The sequence below is a fragment of the Apteryx rowi genome, unplaced genomic scaffold (genome assembly GCF_003343035.1).
Source record: "Apteryx rowi isolate R43461 unplaced genomic scaffold, aptRow1 scaffold_62, whole genome shotgun sequence".
NCBI classification, from domain to species: domain Eukaryota; kingdom Metazoa; phylum Chordata; class Aves; order Apterygiformes; family Apterygidae; genus Apteryx; species Apteryx rowi.
Window position 1 is genome coordinate 1639464 of NW_020450894.1, and position 19994 is coordinate 1659457.

The 19994-nt window shown below is 45.6% G+C and overlaps 2 protein-coding genes across 3 annotated transcripts; both read right to left on the minus strand.

Moving 5' to 3' along the window:
* Positions 1–145: 145 nt before the first annotated feature.
* LOC112974663 lies at positions 146–6218 on the minus strand. The gene is made up of 8 exons (XM_026083878.1): positions 6206–6218; positions 5691–5797; positions 5065–5185; positions 3749–3845; positions 3010–3070; positions 2133–2257; positions 947–1043; positions 146–304 (listed from the first exon to the last, which is right to left on the minus strand). Exons 1-8 carry the CDS (start codon positions 6216–6218, stop codon positions 146–148), a joined length of 780 nt encoding a protein of 259 aa, XP_025939663.1.
* A 4737-nt stretch (positions 6219–10955) lies between these two features.
* On the minus strand, positions 10956–19994 carry LOC112974691 (poly [ADP-ribose] polymerase 12-like). 2 transcript variants are annotated; one of them, XM_026083936.1, is made up of 9 exons: positions 19945–19994; positions 18765–18805; positions 18205–18337; positions 17297–17417; positions 16060–16150; positions 14809–14887; positions 13878–14008; positions 11885–12036; positions 10956–11334 (listed from the first exon to the last, which is right to left on the minus strand). In XM_026083936.1, the coding sequence occupies exons 3-9, from the start codon at positions 18262–18264 to the stop codon at positions 11054–11056; spliced, it is 915 nt and encodes a 304-aa protein (XP_025939721.1). In that variant the 5' UTR covers positions 18265–18337; positions 18765–18805; positions 19945–19994; the 3' UTR covers positions 10956–11053. The 2 variants fall into 2 exon arrangements, with proteins under 2 accessions (XP_025939721.1, XP_025939723.1); XM_026083938.1 differs by lacking the exons at positions 18205–18337; positions 18765–18805; positions 19945–19994 and having other exon boundaries at positions 16060–16208; positions 17297–17321.

Here is a 19994-nt window from a genome sequence, read left to right on the forward strand (position 1 = left end):
GAAGGCTTGTCTTGTGCAATACCTCCTTCCTTCAGCTCTCCGCAAGTCCCGCACCTCATCACAACCACCTTCAGCTCTTCCATCCTCCAACTGCTTGTCTCCTTCTGACCCCAAACCTGCAACCTTGCTGGTGATCCTATCCCTATTATCCCCCAGAGTGGCACTCCTCCACCCTGTCACTCTTCTCCTGAGAGATCGTCCTGGTGCCAGCCTGGCTCTTTATGCTAACAAACATCCCAAGGGGCCAAGGCGCCAGCTGAGACCTGCTTCCCTCCCTGCTGGCTGCCCCACCAGCACAGGCCACCTGGCAGGGCACACAGGTTTTAGCCCCTGCGCAAATTCAGCACAGCCCACGTCTCAGGCAGTCACCAAGCCGTGGGAGCGCAGCCATGTTGCTTTGCCCAGCAGAGTCCCAAACATGCAGGCAAACCCCTAAATGCAGCTCTTCCACAGACACCTAAGTGGTAAAGTGCCCCAGGCGCAAAAGGTGCCCAAGAGCTCCACTGAACTGCACCCCTCTGCCTGCTCCTCACTATTCCTCTTCCACAGCAGCCCAGATAACACAACTATACCTTCCTTATCTGAAGAAAATAGGCCTGGTGGGGGACTGGCAGCCAGGTCGGACCTGGCTCTCCCTCTCTCTGACCAGTCGGAGCAGCAGGAGGCCCAATATCGGTGCCATGAGGACAGCCATGGCTCTGGTGAGCATCCCCTGTCTTCACCTGCTCACCCCGACCCACCGTGTAACACCAGGAGCTCCTTCCCTGCCAGAACCATGCCACGTGGCTTGAGGGGCACGGCCCCACTTCCCTCCCCAAAAGGAGCTTTGCTCTGTCTAGCCTGCAGCCACTGCCATAGGCTCCCTCCTACCAAAAACTGAACAGGCACCGCCATCTAGGGATATGGTCGCAGAAGGCTGCCAAACAGTGAATGCAGCACTCTGTACCTTTCTTTCTGCTGGATCTCGTCTCCACCAGAGGCATCGTTTGGCCACCAGCAGATTCGTCTTGTCGTCTGTGTGAGCAGATTTCTCCGGACCATGTCTAGAAAGAAAACATGAATGCATCCATAATTAGAAGAATGGATTTTGGCATCTGAGTATATCATTTATGAGAAAAGAAGTGGTCTTCCAATGTGCCTTAAGAACTTCCTCCACATCACAGAGCGGAAAGCATGAAAATCTGGGTAACTTTCTTTTGGCGTACTGCTAATCTTTCTTCCGCCCTTTATTCTGTGTCATTTCTTTTTCACTGTCAATAGTAATGACTCCGCACAAGTATTTGGAGGACCTGTCTGACAGCTGAAGAACATGTTGTCATCATCATCTGGCTTTGCCTGATTTCAATTCTTTCTAACATGGTGCATTTTTTTTCTTTTTTTTTCTTCCTCAAGTTATCCTGACAAAAAGATCTAGATCTGTGAGACGGCTGTATACATTCTTTCTACCGACACAGGCTTGTTATTTGGTATCTCTGCTCTTGTTCCTGTAGTAATATTACAAAGTAAGAATAGGATCATTGCAATCCCTCCCTTTTAAACAGATTTTGGCACAAAGTGTTACCTGTAGAGGTCCCTGGGATGTGGGGGATGTGACTCCCTCTTTTCATTTGTGCCTCAGACAAAGTAGTTCAGGCACAGAAATTTCTGCTCAACTTTTTATTTTGGTTAATTAGTCTCATTGCACGGTACATCAGATACATGCAGATCACAGCAAACTTACTCTCACCCAGTGCCCAGCACTGTGCTAGCAGTGTTTTACACATGATTTCCTGGCCAGACAGATGAGAAGCCAGGCTTAGTGTGGGTCATGCATCACATTGCACCATGTGGTCATGGTCAGGAGCCTCTAAAACCTGTCCTCAGCTCCCACCCCTTCCTCCTCCCTCCACTTAGACTGGAGCTATACTCTTCCTTGCACCACCATCTGTGCACGTCCTTGAGTCTGCTCCATTCTGGGACCCCATCCTTTCCCTCTTCCCCTCCATGCTGCCACAGCAGTGACCACCTACGATCCACAAAACTCTTCCCAGCACTCTCTTACCCACACCTGCAAGCCTTCTCCAAGGAGAAGCTGCACTACAGCACCAGTCACATCACAACTGCATTAGACATTGAGCAAACAGATACTTCACCTTTGAAGTTTATCTATCTCATGCTGCTGATAACCTGTTTGAAACCGGAGAGTGCCTTTCTGGTCAGCCTGAAATGCCTTCTCCACCCGAGCAGAGGTTACAGTGGCAGCACAGTGGTTTGGAGACTAGGAAAGTGAAGGAAAATATTCATCAGATGCAAGTTTTGGCTTAAAGGGCCTGGAGAGCAGCATTTCATTTGCTAACCAGGGGATAGGCAGGGATAACTGCCTACAACTTGGATTTTCCAGTGCAGAGGCTCCCTCCCAGTGTTGCCCCACACCTCCTCCAGAATCTTATTTTCTGGACTCTGCCACCGCTTGTTCCCAGGCACTGCTCCTCATCACAGCAGACTTGAACCAGGCCTGGCAGGGCGGGTGTATCCCTAGAGTCCTTGTCCACCTCTGCAGGCTGTGATACATGCCACCTCCTCCTCAGCCTTACACACAGCATTTGAGAACATCGCCAGGGCTTCTTAAAGGGTGGTATGTTGTTATTGTTCCTTGTCAGTGCATGGGACAGTTTTCTGGCATTCTCTTCTTCAGTGAGTTATTAGGATTTCCAAGAGAAAAGAGCACTTTCCTCACAGATGCACACACAGCATAAAAATTGTTTAGACAAAAGCAATTTTGAAAGGTTCTGGTTTGGCCAAGAAAATAAATAGTGTTTAGACCTAGACCTCACAGGCTCCTGAGGGATGTGAGTATTTTTATGAGAGGCAGCTGAATATGTCAAAATGCACATGTGCCATGTGGAAATATTGAGAGAATATCCAAGACACAGGTGAAAGGCACTGCTCACAGGGAAAAAAACAAACAAATAGTAGCCCCTGCTAGGTGGCTGGCACATGGCATTGGATACAAAAGGAAGAGATGCTTACCTCTTCTCCATATTCATTCCACTGATTAGATTCATCCAAACAATACCAGCATTTTTCCATACTGACCACAGGGCGAGCATCAGCGTATGATGCACAGAGAAGAAAGATAAGCACATGGAATGAAAAAGTAAATCAATGTCTGGTCAGACTCTGCCTTTTCACTCCTTCCATCCTCTATTTCCACCTACACGTCCTCTTCTTCCCAGTGCTCCTATTGCAATGCCTTCCCATTTCCTATCCAAGATGATCATGTTTTGGAAGATATCTCCAATCTGCTACTCCTCACCCCAAAGGTCCAGAAAGTGGAGCTGTTCTTTGTGGCACTGATGATGAAGGAGGGAAGGGATGGCAGACAGCGCAAAGTGCATGGCTGGTCATCTGAGTCACACCATCTCATGACAGGCAGAGTGGCTCAGGTCCGGCGCAACACACAAGCCAGCCACCTCGTGAACCACCCATCCACCAGAGCACAACTCACCAGGGGCAGGCACAGCCAATTGCCTGGGGACTGCGGTGGCCGATGTTCTCTCCCAGGGGACCAGCAGGCAGGCTAGACCCAGCTCTCCCTCTCTCAGACCTGTCAGAGCAGGAGCTCCCAAAAGGAGCTTCGCTCTGCCCAGCTTGCAGCCACTGCCACAGCCTCCCTCTCCCCCAAGCAGATCCTGAAAACTGAACAGGCACTGCCATCTAGAGACATGGTAGCAAAAGGCTGCCAACGAGCAAATGCAGCACTCGGTACCTTTCCTTCTGCTGGCTCCTGTCTCCACTGGAGGTATCATTTGGCCACCAGCAGATTTGTCTTGTCATCTGGGTGCGCAGGTTTCTCTGGACCATGTCTTGAAAGAAAACATGAATGCATCCAGACTTGGAGTAGTTATTCAAGAAATGTGTAATTCGGCAGTGGAACCCATTGTCACAACATGATGCAGGTGCTTTAAGCTTACACAAGTCAAGAACGACCGGAAAAATCCACAGAAGGAAAGAAATCCAGCCAGGGCCATCAACTACAGAGACATTATCCCAGGCTTAGGAAGACCTCAAGCTGCAAGTCCCTGGACGCCAGAGAAGTACCACTACCTGCTTGCCCTCTCCCCTTTCCTGGGAATCCAGCATCCACCACTGCTGGAGACAGGGTGCCAGGCTAGCACATATTGGCCTGACCCTGTTTAGCCGCTCCTGCATAGCAAGGCACACTATCCATAAGAAAAATTGCTGTCCAACACAGCTTTGCAATGCCTTAACTGTGGCATTCTATGGCTTGCTGTCTGTGAGTGACATTAAATCCAGACTGGCAGCACGAGCAGGGCAGACACGTATCCTCTTTGTAGCCTGTGAAGGTTTCTCTTTCAATCCTGTCACACAGCAACTTTGGGGCTATCATGGTCCCACTGCTCAAAAGGGATGCGCTCACTTCAAATGTTACCTATGCATGATTTAGCTCTTTTCCTTCTTTTGTCTGAACAGCACCCGTGCTTTTTGCTTGCAAAAATCAGTCACCTGAATAATGTCCTTCTCAGGAAATAAGCTCACAGCTGAATGGCAGCCTACTCACAGGCTTTCTCTCACGCAGCTCTCCTCCTGCAGCAGCCTCAGCAAATCCAAATCTCTTTCTGATTTTGCTTTTCCTCTTCCACAACTCTTCCCTTGCACATGGTGGCACATGCACCATGTCCTGGGTATTAATCTCAAACTATCATCCTAATACTTTTCCTTTTCTGTTGTTGAATACTGTGACTTTATTTTTTTATTCTTTTAACTGTACAACTCTCTAATAGCTCCAGCAATTTGAATCAAAAAATTAAACAAAAGAATGAGAAATTATTATATATTTCTCCATTTCATGCTCTTTCAGACACAAGCAGCATCTCCTCTACTTCTGCAATTTATGTATGAGTAATTTTCTAGCAAGCTCTTTCAAACATCAGTGTTTCCTCTGGCTAAGACAGCCACTTCTGCTGGTGATGAGGATATGTAAGGCATTTTCAGGAGTGAAGCTACACTACAGAGTCAGCAATACCTCATATGTGTTAAATTATAAACAAACAAGTATTTTACCTTTGAAGTTTATCTCGTATTGCTGTGAATGAACTCGAAATCTCAGAGTGCCTTCCTGATCTGCCTGAAATGCCTTCTCCACCTGGGCAGATGTTATGGTGGCCACAGAGTAGTTTGGGTGCTACAAAAATGATGAAAGTGACAATAACTGTTATAGGTAGTTGGCTCTGAATGCTCTTAACAGACTCAGGTTCATCATTACATCAAAACGTAGGTATTTATTAGTCAAAACAGTGCTGCACCGTACTTTAGAGGAGCAGCTTTTTGGATCCAACTTCTTTGGCTTTCCAGTGAGTTACCAACATTCCCTGCCCTAGCCCTGAAACACATACATATATATAAATACACATACACACACACATGCACACACACAAAAACAGTCTTGAAAATGATGTTAGTCATTCCTAGAACATATAACAATGCCTAGAGCTAGTATTCAGAAGCTCCCCTGAAAGTATGAGGGAAACAGCAAGGGTTGGTCAGTGCTATAGGAATACAAATAGGCATCAGAAAGCCTGTGTGTCATGTAACAAGCAGTCCTTTGGGAAAAAAAAATCCAAAAAGAAAAAGTTCTCCACTAGTGGCTGGGACAAAGAGTTAGGTGTCAAAGGTGTTATGGAGTTTACCTGTTTCCCATATTCAATCCATTGTATGGAATCATCCAACCAACACCAGTGAGGTTCCATGCTGCCAAATTTGTGAGCATCAGGAATGATCAGAAGTGTAGAACTAGCTAAGAAAGAAAGAAAGAAAGAAAGAAAGAGAAAGAAAAGAAAATCAGCTTCTGGCAGGTTGCTTAACAGTAGCCTTGAGAGGAAAATCCAAACTCAGCAGGAATTCCTGAGCTGTTGTCCTCATCATTTTACAGCCCAGAAAATCGGCTGATTTCCAAATACTCTCAGATGCTATCCTAAAAGTTTTTTTTTTCTTTTTTTGCCTGTGCTTGAATGCAGATGTGCTGTTTTCAGTGCTCTGAGTGTGTCAGCCCACGGTATTCCCACTGAGCAGACACCTGATACTGGGCAGGCAGCAATAGTATTATTTGGTTCTTATCCAGAGTATTTCATTGTAGATATCAATACTTCTGTTTTAACTTGTGTTACTCAACAAAACCTAAGAAAATGTGGAATGGATCACCCACCTGCAAAGTCCATGTACCTTATGCTGCCCACTGAAGTGAGCTGTTTCCCATGATGAGCTTATACGCCTGTCATGAATTCACACTCAGAGTAATTAGAGAATTGCATTATTTTTGTATCTCCATTTAGATAGAGAGGAGCCTTGTAGATGGTCCTCCCAGTCCTTGTGTTATGAAGTTTTTGCTTTACTAACAAGTCTTCTTAGTTATGGTCCAGATTCAGAAAACTCCCTAGACACCCTGTGTTAACAGGAAATGCTAGAAAGAAAGTGAGAGAGAGAGGGGGGGGGGGGGAGAAAGCAAAATCTAAAGGCAGATCTGAGAAGGAAGAGAAAAGCATCTGAGTGGGAAACATCATGGAGTTACTCAGCCTATGCAGAAACAGCAGGATTTGGAGGATGCGCTGATAGAAAAAAGTAATTTTTAATATTGCTGTCACAAAGTTTGGGTTTGGTTAGCAGCCTACAGTTTGGTGCAGCAAAACGAATTACATCCTCAGACTACACTAATGAAATGTGAAGAGAATTGTGTTTGTAATGAACTCTTACAGATACATTTTCTGCAGCCCCTAGCTGAGGGCCCGCACGTCCCCTATCATTGCCACAACTACACATGGATTCTGGGATTGCTATTCCCTTGATCCAGAAATAGCATTGTTAAGTAATGCAACTGTCAGACACATCATGCCAAAAACAATATCTATATTTTCTACACCTGCCACCCATATAGCAGGAGTGTGACATTATGGGGCTAAGTCTGATTTTTAGGAGTCTCAATGTTTTGGAAAACAACATGCTATTCAGCAAATTCCATCAAATATTAGGTTTCTACAGTCTAATCATCCTGTAATGAATTCTGTTAAAATTTGTAAAAGGATTCTGAAAAAGGCTGAAAAGTCAAATTTGGCACCACTGAATTAAAAGAAAGCCTGAAAACTTGCTGAGTTGTTACTTAATAGAAAGCTCAGAACAGCTGAATGAATATGTAACCAGCGATGTTAAAAACAGTAACACTGGGAAGGCCTAAGATCGCCACAAGAAAATCAATTAGAAATACATTATGATGAAAAGATCACTTGAGCTAACATCTTTTCAGGCATAGAAAAATGCAGTACATCTAAGCATGAATAAGAAATACATTATTTATATGGGTGCAAAATGCAATCAATTCTTACAAAGTTGCTGCTGTTCCCTGTGAGGCAATTACTAAAGAAATTCATGTAGAAGCTGGGCAATATCCTCGAGTAGCCTCTCCGGAAGATCACAGAAAGAGGATGAGAAAGGGTCCCGCTGTGGTGGCAGGGGCCACGGCCCCAGTGCCTTCCCAAGAGGTGCCCACCACCCATGTCCCTCCTGAGCTCACCCGAGGTCAGCTCACCCCATCCCACTCCCAGCTGCATCCAACTGGTTTCCCACATGGATCAGAGAAAATAAAAATAACCTTTCTTTGCAGGGCTCTTTCTAACCTCGCTGTGCTCCCTGTGTGGGGTTTAGCAGGGAGGCCCCCAGGGCAATGACCTGGTTCCTCCTCAGCAGCCGCAGAGGCCCTCCCTGCCTCCCTGAGGAGCAGCGCGGCACCTTTGGTTTCCTTTTCAGAACAGGCCATCGACTTTGCTTCTTCCTCCTTCTCTCACACAAGCAGAAGACAATTTGTTTTAGGAGTGCGAGCGGATATTTGTCTAAAATACACCAAAATCTCTTGCTCAGGGGGTCTTCAGCAGATACCCGGTCCTTCAGCAGAGCCCTCTCCCTTTGGTCCCCTGCAACTGCCACACTCCTGCGAATCGCCCCGTGGAGGTCCGCTGGCACATGTTGCACAGATTAAAGCTACAGTATTCTCCTAACAGACAACGTATTTGAAAAGTGGTAAAACCGTTAGTGAAGATGCCACCTGCTCATTTTATTTCATGCTGAAGGCTACTTTCCTTCCTACCCTTCAGCAAAACAAAGTCTCCAAAGCGTGCAGGCTCCAGGGCAAGCCCACCCCTACAGCCACCTATCCAGTTCTGGCTTTGCTGCAAGAGAAAACAACAGACTCCACAGAAATCAGTTTGGCTACTCACAGAGTTCCTCACACCAGACCTTTTCCATCACCATTTTGGTGGCCCTGAAGTTGCCTGTCACACGTGTCTGAGTCAGACATCATTTAACCCTTTCTCATCAGGATAGAGAACTCTTAAAATACACACTTTTTCGGGGGGGGGGGGGAGAAAAACCTGTAAATCTGTCAGATCCACACTTAATGCCTGCCTACAATTCTACATGTTGCTACCTGTTTGCCAGTATTTCTCTTCTAAAACGATGTTCAGGAGTGCTTTTGTTCAAAGTTTCAGCACTTTAGGATACACACAAGTACTCCAGAGTTAGCAGGAAGTTCAGCTCTTGTGGAATAATGGTCTGTGATTATCCGTGATCCTCCCTGCTGTGGGGTAAACTGTGGATACAAAGGGTGATTTGCGGTCAGATGCCCATGTCGGTGAGGGGTGAGACAACGCCCAGGGCGAGGCGGAGGTCTCACCACTTGACATTGCTCTACCCAAAACGACACCTGGGGCAAGGCAGGAGTCTTGCAGCCTGGTGTTGTTGATAGGGGCAAAAGAAAAAAAAGGCCAGCAACCATTGACACCCTCTGCTGAGCTTGACAAGGACCAAGCATCCCACAGGGTTTGACTGAGCCCCACCTTACCAAGAGTATAAATTCAGTGCATAAACGATCCTCCATTTCGAGGACAAGAACACCAACCTACGGACAGGTCGACAGGCCTGGATCTCTCTCCTCCCCAAAACAGGGACGCCTTTTTGGTAAGGTTTGCACTTCCGACAACGTTGGACGTTACCCCAGGAAAAATACCATTGTTGAAAGCGCTTAATTATCAGTTTGAGCTCAGAAAAAGTAGAATTTGTTGCAGTAGGTGCATTTATCACCAGCAATCCTGAACCTGTTGATCTGTCACTTTAATAAATTATCTATTTTGATCAACTTTGCGAACCTGACTCAGTGAAAGCCCTTTTGAGGAGGGCTCTGGCAGGCAAAGTTGATTACCCCTTGTCCTCCCTTCACGCGACAGTAACAGCTATGGAAGAAGTTTTAGCAGATTTCTAATAACAAAAAAAATCTTTCACGAACAAAGACTTTTCTCTTTTATCAGTGGTTTCTGCTCTCAGTCCCTCACCTACTGAAAATATTCTCAAATCTTTTACCACTGAAAGCCCTGCTGAAGCTATAGGTTTAGTATCACCTTAAGGCAGTCAAAGTCTGTGCTGCAGCCTCCCCTCTTCTTCATCAGCGTTGGCACAAGCACTTGTGTAGCAAGGCAAAGCTGGAAACTCTTCTTCCTGAACACTATTTTTTGGGTTTGTGGTGGGGTTTTTTTGTTTGCCTTTTTTGTTGTTGTTGTTTTAAAGTCAGTTTTCAACTAGATGAGTGCCCTGGATCTGATCCTCGCCACCCTAGTACAGTCACTAGCACTGGCATAGGAGAAACAGCAGGAATGCACATCTAGAGGTGGAGGTAGGAAGGCCCCTTTGGCAGTGCCACAAAATTACACTTGCCTAGAGGGACCCTGAAATAATGTGGGCTCCTCAGGTAGCACTTCTACTTCCATTTTGACCAACAAAGTCAAAAATAGCTACTTCCCAGCAGAGTCACAAATCTCAGTGCAACATTACAGCTCCATATACCAGACCCCTGCCTGGCCTTTTAAAAATAATACTCAGGACCTAATTTCTGAGATTGTGCAGACTTTTCTCTGCACTCGGACACAATTTTTACTTATTCAAAAACCTACTTTTCTTCCAACCCTTCTCTGCATGCTTACATTCATCTTCTCTATGTCCATATTCCTCTTCTTCAGATGAACACAAATCCCCTTTTCAGCAATCGGCTTGCCACTCACCGTGAGCTTACCTTCCCTTGGCCCTCCTGAGGAGGTTGGCATCCCACCCTGAAGCCCCCTTTGCTGTGAACAGATTTGTCGCACACCACGCATGGTTTCTTTCTCACAGCAGGGAAGAATGAGGGAAGCCCATCTGTATAAACATGTCCTTCCACAGCATGTTTTCTCAAATGGCAAAATTCTTCCCAAACCCTTCATCTCAGCCCCTGTCCTGCCCAAAGGCTGCACCCTGCTTGTCTGCTGATGGGGTCCTGGGCGGAGGAGGAACAATGCTGCAAGGACTGAGGCAGAATAACAGCCCCAAATGGCCATTTTTTGGCCTCTTCCCATCCTAGCAAGCCACACTCATCTTCAGTAGCTGGAATATCCTAAGTTCTCTTCACCTACACCTAAGGAAGCTCTGCTACAGGACAGGAAGTCACCCCGTGGTGACAGGGCAAGGACACTGACACTTGGGTACGGTGTCACCAGCGGGATGGGCAGACTTGATGTGGAAGAATAGGGTAAGCAGTGCTAACAGCAATGTGATCAGGAAACAAAATTAACAGTGGGGGTGTAGTTTGCTATAAGGCTTCCAGGATGTAGGAACTTAATGCCATTTACTGGAACAGCAGGTTATGACTCCTTCCTTGTATACCTTGATGCAGATACTTTCACCTTTCTTCCTTCTGCATTTCCCACCCAGTCTCCCTTCAGCACATCTGCCCCATCCCAAGCTAGAGATAAGGCAGAGGTTAAAATTTAGCATTTCCAGTGAGCGGAATAGCCCCTGCCAAACAAACTATGTCCAAAAATCCTTCAGAGGACTGGTCTTGGTTCATTGCATTACAAAATGTTCTATAGCATCTCAAAGAAAATTTTGCTATATATAGCAAGTACTAAAATTGTGCATACATTAAAAAAAAGAGATTTATAAAAGTATCTCAGAGTCAGTTCAAAGAAGATTCTGCCATTCTTTATAGGATCATACAGCTGGACCCTTTGCTATACTCCAAGATATAGGCAGGGTAAATCTGATGCTTCTCAAAGATGACAAAGATGGAAGGATCCTTTGGGTCATCCACACAGCTGTCGTAGAGCCTGTTTGGATTCCCAGGTCTGGGTGGAGGGCGAAGGTATTCCGAGTTTCCCTGAACAAAGTCTCCAACAAGAACGTGAGCTACAAACATGCTCTGGGGACCAGTGCTGGATGGGCAGTACTGATGAGAATAACTGGCATCTCTGGCAAAGTAGCTTCCTAGGGAGCAGAAAAAGGCACAGGTAAGAAAATACATTAAGCGAAGGAGCAAATGGCTGCTATTGGCACTTTAACAACCAACAAGTCAGCAAGCACCTCCTTCTCGTTCCTACCCCATGAAGCTCTAAACACAGCCTTGCCAGGTGTTGCCACATCGGTTGATTTTAAAGCATCAGCAGACGCTGGACACATTTCACCATCCGCCTCGCAGCCCTATCTGACCAAAAGCTCTGCTTAACAGCAGGTACCTGAGGCAAGGAGGGATGTTTCCAGCCCCATCAGAAGCACAGTTGCTGCTGACACCATCTGCAATGGATGCACAGAGGCAGACGGACAGGGCCGTGGTGTCGGCGCCAGTCAGTCCCCGTGCAGCAATCCACAGCCCTGGCCAGCATTGGCAGACCATGCTGCTGTGGCCCCTGTGCCAGCTCCTCCCGGGCCGGCAGAGGTCCTGCCTCGGCATGCTGCAACCCACCATCCCTCAGGGAGCTTCTTCTGCCTCCCCACCATGGCTGGGGCTGCCCTGAAACACAGGATCTTGCCCTCGCACCTCTTCCATACAGCGTCCCATGAGCCCCGCAGACTCGCCAGTCAAAATTCTGCTCACAGATGGCAGACAAGTGGGATGGGCTTGTGCCATGGAACAGGAGCCGCTCGTCCACCCATCTCGATTTCTTGACCTTCTTCATCTGTGCCTTCTGCCTATGGGCAAAAATCAAAGATAAATTATCCAGGTTCAGATAAGGACAATTTCCAAACCCAACTCCTCCTACTTTTGAATCATGGATGAACAGTGGCACAAACCACTCTCAGTGGGTTTACTGCATGCTTTGCACTATGTTAGTACCATACTGCACAGCTGGCTCTTTCCAGACATCAGAATGATCTCAGCATCATTACAGACCATGTCACCCACAACTTCTTACCATGTTAGAGAATAAAAAGACAAACATCTCTTGACTGTGAATTGGTCAGTTCCCAGGTTATGTAAATCCTGAATGCATGAACACAGTTTATAAAACAATGTTGTATGAAGTCACAAGTCATGAGATCATTTAATACGAATGATTTTATAATTTCTATCCATACTTCTATCATAAAAGTTCCCAACTTCTAAAATATCCAGTGTGGAAGAGACTAAGAAATAACAAGAACAAATGTGAAAAACCACAGCTCAGTCATGGTGTCAGATAACAGGAAAAGAAGTTTCTTTTTGACTAACTTTAGTAAGAACCACACATATAACCTGTTAGGTGATATGATTAAAGGATCATCCCTATGCACACAAAGGAGCACAGAGGAACAGCGACAGGAGGGGGACCTCAATAACCTCATCAGAGAAATGAGCCCCTGCCCCAGCCACTCTCTGGGTTGTCCCAAAGGAGCCATCAGCCCGTAGGCCAGAGGAACACCCCACACCATAAGCCAAGGAGATAGGCTCTCCAGGTCACCTTACAGACCAAGGAGGGTCACTACCTTGGGGTGCAGGGCTCGTTATGAGGTGCAGGGGAAGAGCATTTGGGGATTGCACGAGACTTCCTACGGGGTGTTATGGGGAAGGACCATAGAGGGGAAAGGGAGGTACCACAGTGGTTTGGGGAGGAACAAGCATGGGAAAATTGAGGGACAAGGGGATGAAAGGGGGCAGTCGCATGCAAACATGCTGCTGGTCAGTTTGCTTCTCTGGCCATGCCCTGCACCTGATCACCCCCATCCGTCCTGTCTCCTCCTTAAACTCAATTTCTAACTATTTTTCTGGGTTTGGGGGGACTCTCTATTCTGTGTGCATGTGTGTGTATGGAGGTCTACGTGCCAGCAACTGGAGTGGGACCAGGGATCACAGGGGCTGCATGTCTGTGGTGCCACCAGCTGAATGAGTGACGGTATGTATGTCAGCGTGTGATCACTAGCAACTTTCAAGCCAGGCTAGCCGGTGTGTAGGATAAGGGACCTGGGATCCAGGCATCGAAGTGGCCATAAGTCTGGGCCACATACTGGAGAGACCAGAGCGTCTGAGAGCTGGCTACTGGAGGGACCAGGAGGTCCTGACCAACTACAGGAGAGACTGCAAGGTCTGGGGGTTGGCTGAGAGACCTATTTGCATGTGTGTGACACAGCTGGGGAGACCAAGGGGCCAGGGGCCAGCAACTGGTTAGATTAAGTGTCTAAGGCCAGCTGCTGCAGGGATCCATGCTGTATCCATATATACATATTCCCCACTAACAGGCCTTTATCCTGAGCAGCCAGAGAGGGCAACAGGATGAGGCCACTGGTGCTATTTGCATTTGCGAGCACTGTGTTTTCTGTCTGTGTTGAACTGTGTGGCCAGCCATGTGTATATGTATATGTTTTGTACATATGCCTGCTGGAAATGCATGATCAGCCTCGCTACTGGGAAGACCTGGGGATACGGAGCTGAGACAGTCTCACCTCTATCAGGCCACCTGATTCGGCAATCCATAACACAGCCTGCGGAGGAGAATATGCCAGGAACCACCAGTGCTTTGCTGTCATCAGAATAACAAAATAAAAGGGATACAAACCACTGAAAAACTTGCCAAAGTGCTGGGTTCTGGATCCTCTGCAGTCTGCGGATGCTGTAATCTTTCATTGTCCTCTCAAACAGCCCCTCAATTTTTCTATATTCACTGGAAGTGTAACTGAGCTCTATCAACTGAAATTTTTAAACATACAAAAAATAAGTGTCAAAGGTTTTCCAGCACTGACTCACACCAGTTCTTCCAAAGGATTCATCAACTCATCCCATTAGAGGAAAAGCCCTGCCATTACAGTCACAAGTTTTTCCTGTCTTCACCAGTTAACCATCATCTCCCCTCCTTCACTCCCACTTCTCATGTTTTAAATACAGATACTGAGGGCTGGCTGCAAAAGGAAACGAATGCTTCTCCACACTAGCTTCCTTCAGCGGACACACTTCTGTACCTAGACTACTTTTACTTCAGAGTAACCTAGATCAGAAATGCACAACAGTATTCAGGGTGGAGAACAGTGACTATCTACTTCATTTTAATTTGACATCCTAGCTCCTCCTGCATTAGCTTCCCTACAGGGATCTAGTTTCACTACAGCAAATAACATTTTGCCTCAAATATACTGAGAAAATACTTGGAACCTTCTTTAATATGCAATTCACCCAGTCTATCAGAGGATCAGGTGCCTTGGGAGAACACAAAGGAGGGGTTAGAGCAGCAATGGCCAAAAGGCCATCCTTATCCCTGTGTGGTATATGGAAGGGGTCTCAGAAAGTCTCCCAGAAGACTATTCTGAATGTGAAATTGTTCAACCTTATTTGTTCTCAGAGCTCTATATTTTATAAGACAAGTTTAAAAGCTGGGCATATGTCAAGAGCCTTAGCCTTTGGAGCTGAGCATCATGTTTTATATAGTTTACTTCTCAGAAGAATTGATACAGGACGCAGCTCGCCCTACATATTGGAAAGGTAAAAAGATGTACCTTGTACCCTATGTCAGGCAGCGCAGATTGGTCCCATTCCGGAGGGTAGAGAAAACACGTCAGATTTGCGTATAACTGGCTGCAAAGAAGAAAAAGGAGCAAGTCAGTCGATGATACTTCTAACCAAAGCCCCCTACCAGAGAACCAAGACGGCTCTACAGCAGCCTTCAGGCATCTCTGGGGTTTTTTTACACTCCACATAACAGTTCACCCTGTCTCCAGTTAGGTTTCCATAAATATCCTAGTGGCACTAATGTGTTTCTTGCTGGGTGAAGACACTGGTAGGAGAGTTTCAGTCAAGAAGTAACACAGGCTCGTAGCAATATGGTTTATACAACTGATCCCAGATAACCTCCATTCTAGTTGCTTGAACCTCTAGGAAACTGGAAGGTGAGCCCTCTCCCTCCATCTCCCTCATCTTTAAATAGCTGGTCAGATCTGTGGCCTGCCTCTACCAGCCTCCCAGACCAGCCAGTCAGAGACGCCTCCAGGTGCTGCTCCACCAGTCACCATGTGCTTGACAACTTCTAGCACAAGTCCTTAATAGCCCTCCTGGCATGAATGTTTTCCCCCAAATTATAGCAGTGTTAACATCCATACAGAGGCTTGGGTTTGTTTTTTCTTTAAATTAGCCAAATGGTCGGCTTCAAATATCCTGTCTGCTGGTGAGTTTCTGAAGCCCGAGAAGGCTCTTTTTAAAATAAAGCAGTAGCACAACTAGCTGTTACAGCAGGTATGCTCAATTCTGCCAAGCTAAACTTCCTTTAAAAAGCAATATGACAAGAGTATCCCAAATAAAAGCATCCAGTTCATTTTATTTAGGGGAATTTGCTTCTGCATTTTATTTTATTCTCTGCTTTCTGAGAGATGGCATCTATCTGCTCCACAGTTCTTGGGATGGGCAGTCCCTTGCTTCTACCCCTTACACTGTTTAGCACTGTTAGGGCATAAACCAAGGACTAAAAATTCCCCTGGGGTCAGCCCTATGTGACTTTGCTCTTGCGGAGGAAAGAAATCTACTCTAGGGGTCTCATGGCTGCCAGAAACTGCTGCAAAACACCCCCCAAGCACATTTCAGAGTTGTTGCAATAGCTTAGAAATACTATCATAGCTGACATTAAACCAGTCAGCAAAAGGTGTCTAAAAATGAATTTAAGAAATCTGAAAAAGAATTCTAATGAGGCAGGAAAAACTTCTCAGTAGAAAGGCACTGTCATCTAGAGACGTTATTAAATAATTAACATATGGTACCTTCTCTCTTGTCCACTTCCAGAAGATAGAAGTCTTGGCAATCGGACAACTTTTCTTTGAGTTTCATAGATCAAATTTCTTTGGACCATGTCTTGAAAGAAAAACATGATGACTCAATAATTAGGCAATTTATTGTCAGGACCACATTTCTATGTGTTAAAAAAAAAAAAGGAAGAAAAAGGAAGGTAACCCTGAATACTGAAAGGCAATCATCTTTCTACCACTCCTACCCCACCCCATGCTTCATAGTTTGAAGTAACTTCCACTTGTGCTATGTCTGCTTGGAGATCAGCAAGGTCCAACTGAAAACTCACAGAATGTTTCCTTTTGTCGTTCTGCCTTTACCTTGGAGGAGACGGGAATGACTGCTAGCACAGCTTGTGAAGGCAACACCCCAATTACTCCTGCACATGGCCCAGACTTTACCTCCAGGAGCTGCTATTCACATCCAGCTGTTGGCCAGAGAAAACTATATCTGATGTCTGACCTACTGCAGAGAGGTGTTTTTGATATGACAGAAGTTGTATCTTTCCTGGCAGTACAGGATTGTCACTTTTGTGCAAAAAGGCAGTCCTCTCTTTTTGATTCTGTCATAATATCACAGAGCACGCACTGTGTGACATGGCTAGTTATCCATTGCTTCCTGTTTTAAACACCACTTTTTTTATTCATACCAGGGAACAGATCTAAACTTTGGAAAACTAAAATTAATTTTAGGATGATTAAATAAATTATGAATAAATTAGAAACAGAAAAGCATTTCTCAATTTCCCCTTCCTTTTCTGCGGAACCAACCCTTATTTTTTCCTTTGCCGCGCTATGTGTTTTCTCTCTCCATAACTAGCCTGCAAGAATGTCTACCAGGCTCACTTCTTCACCATTTGACATTTCAGTTCTTTTTATTTTTTTCTTTCTCATTTCCCCTTTTTGCTTGTGTAAGCCCTGATGCATAAGCCGGATGCCATGAAGAGTTTACTCTCTGTTCTTGTTATGAATATCCAGCATTGCCAAAGATGCTTTTTTGATTATAGATGGACAAGTCTAGAAGCTTGAGCAGGGTATGTCAAAATTGCAGAAAAATGCACGTATTTTTCATGTTCTGCTCAGACAACACTTACAGAAGGAAAAAGACATGTTCAAAGAAATCCAGATGTAGGGTGACAATTGTGTGCATGAAAGATGCTACCTTAGAGTCAGCTATACTGTGTAATGAACTTTATATTAAGAGATACTTCACCTTCAAAGTTTATCTCATATTGCTGAGAACCAGCCCTGAACAACAGAGTGCCTTTCTGATTAGCTAAAAAAGCCTTCTCCAGATCTGCAGATGTTACTGTGGCAGAGCAATGATCCGGATGCTATAAAAAGAACAAAGAAATTATACCTGTTAGAAACTGGTCTTTGGTTGAGACATGCACTGCAGGCACACATCGGTGTTTCACCCATAACCTATTCCCTTTTTATTAGATGACTTTGTTAAATGAAGTTTCTGCAGGAAGTGCAACTATTCAATATAATGCCAAAAGTACCAAAGATACCAAACTATCTTTATTCAAAACTTTACCACCACCCCTCTCAGGACCCGCAGTTTAGCTACCTTCTGCACACTGTTCTCTGGGGATGCTATAACTCCTGCAGGGCAGCACTTCAGCCTTCTTAATGGGGGACACAACACAACATGGGACCCTCCATGGGAGATGTAATACAGCCGGGCAGATAGCCATATCAACAGGGGAGAATAGGGATGTGAAGGCCCCAGGTCAATAACAGGATGCCATTTTGAACTAATCTCTAAGATTTCAATCATTTTGCTCTTTGGGGTCATAGGGGTATCCACCACAGAGAACAGCTGCTAGCAGCAACAGCAAGAAGCGTTCAATCCATGTGGTGAGCTTCAATTAAAAGACTTCAGTCACCTCTGGGAAAATACACCAGTTTTCAAAGGTAGTCTTCTGTAAGCTTTCACAGAGTATCAGCACTGCTTTGAATGACTATTAATAAGACAATTCCACCAGGGCATCAGAAGAGCATTGCAAGGACACCCAAGAATTATGTAAAAGATACCAATTGTAGAACAATGTGCCCTAAATAATTCTCCAAAGATGGCTAAATGAGAGCTTTTGGCATCAGCACAATGACTCTCACCTGTTTGCCATACTCAAGCCACTGCCCAAAATCATCAAGCCAATACCAGGCGTATGCCATTCTGAGAATAGACAGGCAAGTCTAAGGATATCACCGGGGCAAAAGAGCTGATCAGCTTCTGGCTGCTTCAAGCCTAATGTTGAGAGAGAAATCCAGACTCATCACTGATCTTTTCCAAAGTTGTCAGACTGTTTGCTATCCCTGGTGAGGTCAGAACTCAAATCACTTCCCAGAAAAGGAGTCCCTTCTGGTTTGTGATTAGAGTTCAGCTGTGACCAGGTCTGTAGTTTGGACCCTGGCCACCATTTTCCTCTAAAATATATTTTTCAAAGAAAATAAAACTGGCACAATGAACTCAGTTTGTTATACAACAGCCAAAGGTGCTGTCCACCTAACAGCAGTAAGAATTGACTTTTATGTGATGCATGCTCAGCCACAGAAGTCAGAGTGCTTTCAGAAGGCACTGACAGCATGACCCCTCTATTACTGATTGGGAGAGCAAAGCAGCTGCTCACAGTTACTCAGCAAGCCTCTAGCACAGCGGGGAACAAATCACTTACCAGCCAAGTCCAAGCTCTGTGCTCTGTCCCTGAGACATCACCTCCAAAGACGAGAAGCAGAAACAGGTGCCAGTGATTCACATTCAGAAGATTTTGCTTTACTTGTTGTTGTCCTTCTGCCTCCCTTGATCATCCCAGTTTTGGACCCCCACCCAGCCAACATTTTTCTCTGCACCTCATCACATTGCTACCCCTGCAATTTCACCTTATTGTGGGGCACATACAGCCGAGCCCTGCCCTCCTGCCTATAGTGCAGAGTTTGCAAGAGTCTGTCGCTGAGCTATTCAGAGCTGCCCGAAAAATCTGAAAGCATTATTCAAATGGGAACTGGAAATGATCATTCATTTATCTGGCTTTGACATCCCATGGTGCTTTGGAAGGTCTCATCCATATTCAGCAGGCTAATCAGGGGTAGTAGGTAAGCATAATAGGAGGTGTTCCTGTTTAGAGGTTGTTATGGTACAAAGGTTGACACACACAAAGGCCCGGCAGCCTCCTGGATTTCAGCAATTAGTAAGGAAGGACTGGGTTTCCTTCACAACTCTTTAGCTAGCTGCTTCTCTTTCTTCCAGGCTGCCGTTGCTCTTTGTACACAGTAACATCAGTCAGGCCCATTCCTAGAAAAATGCTCCCAATTCACTTTCTTTCAAATCCCATCGCAGGAGTTTCATGAGATCCTAGATTCTCAGCAGCTTTTTTTTTTTTTTTCCTTAATTCTGCCACCCTTTTCCCCCACTCCGTACACAGCAGTACCCTGCTGCCATGGCAGAAGAATTTGAAGCTTTGGGATACCTGGCGTGGATCCCTGCCGAGATCCACTGATCCCCATCTACCCTAATCCCATTTGCTTTCCAAAACCATGAAGTAAGTGCTGCTTTCACTTTCATTTGCTAGCGTTTCAGCTTTCCTCAGGGTTTTTTTCCACTCACCAGCTACCTCCAACCAAAAGGAAACAGAGGTGATAAAGAAGCAGAAATATTCCACTGGTGGGACATGTAGTGTCCTTCACCTTTTACTAAAGATTCACTATCTGGTCTTGTGGAACTGAAAGCTCTCCTGTAAATTTGCCCTTCATTTCTCCGCAGTTATAACTTATATACATAAAAAGCCACGCTTCCTTACATGCTCTCTATTTCACATGGAGGAACAAAGAATTAATGAAGATAGAAACACAGCTTACGGTATTGCTAACTGCAAGCAGGTGTCCTTCCAGCAGACCTTAAAACAAAG